At 32.7% G+C, this 6,940-nt stretch overlaps 1 protein-coding gene across 2 annotated transcripts in view; it reads left to right on the forward strand.

Annotated features, from left to right (window-relative positions):
• The window catches only part of spidr (scaffold protein involved in DNA repair), a 48,880-nt gene that overhangs the window by 33,399 nt on the left and 8,541 nt on the right, over positions 1-6,940 (forward strand). Inside the window, exons 12-15 of one of the 2 annotated variants that reach the window (XM_016458838.1) lie at positions 3,243-3,330; positions 4,193-4,324; positions 5,372-5,431; positions 6,510-6,711. In XM_016458838.1, the coding sequence (XP_016314324.1) occupies positions 3,243-3,330; positions 4,193-4,324; positions 5,372-5,431; positions 6,510-6,711 (482 nt within the window). The remainder of the gene's footprint in view (positions 1-3,242; positions 3,331-4,192; positions 4,325-5,371; positions 5,432-6,509; positions 6,712-6,940) is intronic. The other variant, XM_016458839.1, reaches the window with a different exon arrangement.

The raw sequence follows: 6,940 nt of genomic DNA on the forward strand, positions 1-6,940 counted from the left end.
TATATATATAATTTATTTATAGGATATAAAGTTATGAATTAAGTCATATTTATTTATTGAATATAAATGAAACTATAAAGAGCAAATTTGAAATAAAATTTATTTATCCTCCTAAATCCAACAATTTGTTTAGTATTCAAACAGCATATCTTCATATTTTGTCTCAAACTGTGCCCTGTTTTCTGCACTATTTGTGAATGATTAGTCAACCTTACTGTACTCCATTGAACTGAAAGTTAATATGGGCTCCTATTTCCACCTGCTCGGGCTCAGATTAGCAGCTCACAGTGTCAGTGTGTTTGCAGCACTCCAGCCTGCTAGATTTACATCTGCGTTGAGTATTATATTGGCCTCTCGCCACATACGTCTGCTCACTCAAGCTTGTCTGCGTGGTGGTCACTGCTTTAACATATGTTGTTTAAGTTGAAGGTGGCACGTGATGGGAAATTCTGGTGACACGTTTCCACAGATATGAACATGAGCCGTGTACACGAATACCCAAGATGCCTTTCAGCATGCACTGCTTATTTGGGATCAGTGGCCATCTATATGGTGAATAGGGTCTGTGAGATTAGGGTAAGGGCACTTGAGGAAATTCTGTCATCATTTACTTGCTCTTGCACTTCAAAACTTCATGTTGTGTTTTTTTTTTTTTTCTGTGGAACTCAAAAAGAGATGTCCATAGAATGAAAGTCAGTGGGGACTGGGACTGTCAGTCTCCAAAAAGACACTAAGAACATATATATGCCCTTTAAAGCCATATGATTGCTTTATTTGAAGAAAAATTTGAATTTTAGTTTATTTAATTTGCTGATAATATTAGAGAAGGGGAAGATTTTCAATAAATAACATCTTAAATTCTAGTCTTTTCTTCACATAAAGCGAGTGAATGATGGTTTTAGAGCACTTGAAATTCAATGCAGAAGTCATTTAGACTGCTTTCATGGTAATTTTATCACACTTTTTGTACTTACAACTTCATTGTATGGAAAAGAGCAGCCTGGACTTTATGACTAATATCTCCTTTTGTCTTCTATGGATGTACCTCATTTGGAACCTGTGTTATTTTATTATCATTTATATACTATTATAGTTTTTATTAATGTTTATTCAATTCGATTTTATTTTTAGGTTTAATATAATAATTTTAGTTAATTTTTAGTCATTTTATACTTTTTGTCAGATCTGTTTTATTAGTTTTTTTTAATATTACTATTTAGGTTTAATTTATTTTTGTTTTAGTTCACTTTTAGTTTTTATTTATTACCAGTTAGTAAATTTAGTCCATTTAATCCATTAGTTTCATCAAATATTTAAATATTATTTCAGCATTATTTTTGCAAAAATAAATGACAAAATGTTATTTTAATTTGATTCAATATGTAATTTTTTGGCGAACTACACCTTAAATACATGATTTAGTGCATGTTTGGATCAGTTATGTATAGGGAAAGGCTCTGTATCGCACCTTCTTACATTGATCTAGCTCATCTTCTCTTTTTCATCTTGTTTTTTCTAATTCTGAATGCTGTTTCAAGAAAAATCTACTTTTTAATAGTTGTCTAATAAACCTGGCATTGTTGGCTCTTTGAGAAATTGCTTTGTTCCTCTTTTGCAAGTCACTCTGGATAAAAGCATCTGTTAAATGCATACATGTAAAAACAAAATACTTGGGGTGAAAATTAGATTTTTTTTTTTGGAGTTAATGCTCAGGAATAGACAACTTTCTCCAGAAATGAACAGTATGATTGTCTGTACTGCAAGACATAAGCTATATGGCTTAATTTCAGTCTGATTCTCTCAGTATGTTGAGTGTTTTCAGCAAGGGCTCGTCCCGCTGGACTGGATAGGGCGGTTGAGCGGGTCAAGGGAAGAGGTGAGGATTAAGACAGCTGTGGAACTGGTTGTGAGGGATCAGATCATGCTGCACCGAGGCACACACAGGGTTCAAGAACGCTTTTTAAGCTCCACTAAGAACATGTTATTCTTGCGATCTAGAAATCCATCTATGTAAGGGAGCTTTTAAGAATCCAGAAACTAAATTTGATCTGTAATGAAAAATCAAGAACTTCTTATGATCTCCAAACAGCCATATAGCAACTTGAATACCCTATATGTACTATAATAGTTTTTGTCAGTACTTTGAATTAACTTTTATTTTTATGTTGTTAGTCTCTTTTTAATTTTAGTTTAACATTTGCAGTTTTTTATGTGCTTTTGTCATTTTTATTACTTTTTAAAATATTACTATTTAAATGAATCTTTTTAAATAATATTTTTTAGTGTTTCTTTTTACATTTTCAGATTTATTATTTTTTAATTGTAGCTTAAATTGTAGTAAGTTCATGCTTTTGCCTTTTTTCTTTTTTACAAACATTACTATTTATTTTTTATTAATATTTTGAATTAGTTATTTTTCTTATTATATTTTCAGCTTTCTTTTTAAATTTAGCTTAATCTTTGGTAATTTTGTTATGTGCTTTTTTTATTAGGATGTTTTTTTATTTTTGTATTATTTTTTAATTATTATTATAACTATTTAGATTCAATTTATTTTTATTTTTATTTCAGTTTTAGTTTTTATTTCAGTTAGTTGCGAAGGCAACATTTCTAAATTTCCTTTAGTTTTTCATCTAACATTTTTAATGTACCAAAAAGTTAACATTTTTCAGTTACCAAAAAGTTTTTAAAAGTTTCAGTTTTCGTTAACGATAATAACCCTGATACCTACTTGCGCCATATCCATTATAATTGTCATATTGTTGGAGTGTTTATCTGTCAATCTATTAAATCAAACACAGACGGAGCTGATCTCTGTCCTTTTGTCTGTATGTCAGTCCGTCTGAGATGTTTTGTGAGTAGCATAAACTGGAATTTGGAGTGTTAAAATAACATTTGGCCTGCCAAATATTAAATTATCAGCATTTTGAATAGTGATAATTTAATTCTTGGATGTTTTAATGACAGATTATTTACCTGTGTGAGTGAGTGTGTGTGTGTGTGTGTGTGTGTGTGTGTGTGAACAAGCCTCAGCCTGCTAGTGAAACTGATCTTGTACTTGTCAGCAGACACTATTCAGCTCCAACAGAATCTCAACTTGGCAGCACGTCAGTCCAACCGAAGCTAATGAGACTGACAGTGTATACGCTCCACCTCCGGCTCCCGCATTTCTGGAAGGACCCCTGAATTTGAACATTCAGAGATTGAAACCTTATTTCTTTTCCTCTCTCTTCTCTTTGCAGATGTTCTCCGCTCTTCAGTATGATTGACAGTTTGTGGCCTCCTCCATTTGATCCAAAATCTCATGACGATCTTCTGCAGTCTCCCAGTGTAGGTTTTCAGATCACATCGTAAATCACAGCCGTGTTTACTTCATATTTATCTTGCATACCTCTTGCTTCTGGAAGATTCCTCCTGGATAGCGGCAGTACAACGTCAAAACAACCGCCGCGCTGCATTCTTAACCAAAGCACATATAAATAAACCTTCAGAGCTTAAAAACACAAAATTACTCATTAGCGGTGGTTGCGAAGACAAACATTACTGCAATTTCTCGTACTAAGAGTTAGTGATTTAAACAAACCCCTGACGCTGAGTATTAAACTTTGCTGTGCGCCTCGTCCCATACCAGACATGAATTTATGCTTCAAATTTTCACCTAACAGGCAACAAATCCCTTAGACTTACACTGAACGAGAGACCTACACATCAGAATGTCAACTGTATCTCCAGTTTTTCGCCATTAAAATCTGCTTGTTTTGTAGATAATGTGTTGCTTGGGACAGATAAATAGTTACATTCATCGTTTATTAGGCCTTTTTTCTGCCTTGGGTTTAAAAAAGCAGCTTTAAAGTAACATTTTCTACTATTCATAGCATTTTAATATCCTTTTGTATCTTGAAAGACGCTACTTTTGAACCTTCACCAACAGTTGTATTTTTTTCATCAGAGCAGGCCAAGTAATGTAAATATATGCAAATCTAGGCAGTCATATGTTAATGAGCTTATGGTGGCTTCTGAAAGAGTGTTTTTGCTGTTTTGTTTCTATAAATATTCTAAGTTGACTGGGAAGGGAGCTTTACTTTGGGTGACAGAGATAAATGGTATTAGTCTGTTTCCATAAAATGACCCTTCTGAACTATTTAAAGAACTACTTGATTTTTAAATAGTCAGGCCAGTTTTTGCTTTCCAGGATCGAGTCCCACCGCCCTGTTTCTGCTATAGGCTGAGCGTCCAGCTGGGACACATGGTTCCGTTATCAGGACAGACTGAATCTCCACTGTACCGACCACCTGTACTTCAGACGCTAAGAGAGATCCTTCAGGTGCAGCACTCAAAATGACAAAACAAACAGATTGACAGAAACCTCTTTTAGTAGACATGCTTAAACAAATAAATGACAAAATAAAGAAAAACCTGCAAATATCAAGGAACTTTGAGATTTTCTGTAATATATATATATACACTGTATATATATTTATACAACAGTTCGTTCTGGTTCTCAAATCTGATTGGTTGAGAACCGTGAGATATTGTACTGGTATCGCTACAGGAACGCCCTTTCACAATTTTGTATCACTCCGCTTGTTCTAGCCGGGTCTATGTTTTTTAAAATTATTCACTGAGCTAATCGTAGAGTACGTTAGTTAATATCAAGTCTTACTGATCCCAAACTTTTGAACTGTAGTGTATATATACTTATATATTTTTTTCTAATTATGCTGAGAACAAAAATAAATAAAATAATTTAAAAAATGACTCTTTATGAGTGCAGTTATTATATAATTTTATATATATTTTTAATCAATTTTAAAGATCATTATCCAGTAATGTTAATTTATTGAAAATTAATTGGTTCGAAAGGTGTGAAACAGTGTTATATTATTTTAGTATTATTTATATACATTTGTAGTTTTCATATTGAATGAGCTTCAGTCTTTATATTTTCAGTTTTCATTTTCATTTTAGTTTAGATTTTAGTAATTTTGTTATGTGCTTGTCATTTTTGTAGCTATTTTATTTGTTATATTTATTATTTATTTGTATTATTATTTATTATTTGATAAATATTTATTATCTATATATATATATGTAATATTTATTTTTATTTCAGTTTTAGTACTTCAACCTATTTATTTTAGTATTTATTTCATTTATTTTCCAATGTAATATTTCCAAATTTTAAGTGTTTTTTTTAATGTATGTTTTTCATCTGATATTTATATTTTGTTTTATTTCAGCTTTTTTCAATTAATGAAAATTATATTTAATAGTTTTAGGTTTTAACAGTACCAACAGTGGTGTGCAAACCATGAAAGAATTTAATTTTAATGAAAAAAGATTTTTGAATGATTCTTTCTTTGTTTTTTAGGATGAATCTTCGAGGTGTCATTGCAGCTTTCGGGCCACTGTGGTTTATAAAGAATTACTGGTAATGTTTTCTCAACCTATTTTAACAACAAATGCATGAATCAGATCATTTTTTATCATAGCTATATCTTTGTGGGATGTCTTGGCACGCCTGGTTTAAAGAGTGTGGGAAATAGTTCTTAGCTTTGCCTATAGTTTGTCTTCTTAAGAACCCACCGTAGCTGTTTTCCCAGCACATTTGCCAAGTCTTCATCCCTCAGGGTTGCTTCCAAACTGTACACCTTTGGAAAAGCTTTCGGAAAGCTTTACGCACTGTTTGTCGCAAGCTTCCCGTAAGTGACATCATCCATTGACAATCTGTTTGACTGATCTAGCAGACCCTCAGACTTTGGACTTTGATAACCTGGGATTTATTTGTAGGAGGTTAAGGGTCATGCATACACGCTCGTGTGGATAGTAGATTAACCTTTTTTGTTTTGTTTTGATTCGCTCTGTTTGCTTTGCTATTGACATTGCACATCAGCGTAGGTGTATGAAGGAACAGCCTGTCTGGGAAACTGCCCCTAAAGCATTTTTCCTCTGATAATGACAGATTTATGTCTTTATAAATGAGGCAAAACAATTGAAGTTTTATTTAGCCTTGTGTATTCAGACCTCTGTTTTGATAAACACCAATATTTTCCACAACAATCTAGTAAAGGCCAGTGTCCCTCTCATTTATTAAAAAATAATATAATATAATAATATGCAGATAATATAATATAATATATAAAAATACATTTTTTATTACTATAAACACATTTTTATCTTTTTTTCCTTAGACATTTTCCGTTTATCTGAGCAGCTTTTTATGCTTTTATGTGTTATGTCCCAAAATTGTGCTGTAACATAGTATTACCTAATATATAGATTATTTTGTCATATTGAAATATTATAATAATTTCTTTCCTTCTTGAATTCCTGCACATGAGATATACTCAGTTTTACACAATATTTTTGTCTACATATTTGAAAAGAGAAAATTTCATTATATATTGAAAGGCATATTCCAGTGCTAATCTTAAAATATCAAGTCAGTTCATGCTAATTTATTTAATTTATAAATTTCACTGATTTACACATGCATCTTGGTCTTGCAGAGCTCAAATGCAGGCGAGAGGGAGATGCTGCTGTTTGTGACAGATCCCAGTCTCCAAAAGGAGCCAAACACAGACGGGAACAGGAGAACCGTAGCCGTGTGTCTGAGCCCGTCCTGCCTGATCCAGAGCTCAGTCACACAGGCCCTGGACGCCCTGCAGACACAGCCTGTTCTGATGTTCAGAGACGCCGTGAAGGAGAATGGTATTTCACCTGTTAGACATACATGAACACATCAGCTGTCTGAAGGTATTGTCTCATGCACAGCTTTTTATACTGACACTGTGCATTTCGAAGGACTTGCTAATTACTAGTTCAGTCTAACATCATGGTAGTAATTCTGAAGTATTATAATTAACAGTGCCTCTGGTAACTGGTACCTCTTTGCAAATCATAATTGTAAAGCCAGTTTTATATATATATTTATAAATAT

Source organism: Sinocyclocheilus anshuiensis, unplaced genomic scaffold (genome assembly GCF_001515605.1).
Source record: "Sinocyclocheilus anshuiensis isolate Anshui unplaced genomic scaffold, SAMN03320099.WGS_v1.1 scaffold415, whole genome shotgun sequence".
NCBI lineage: Eukaryota > Metazoa > Chordata > Actinopteri > Cypriniformes > Cyprinidae > Sinocyclocheilus > Sinocyclocheilus anshuiensis.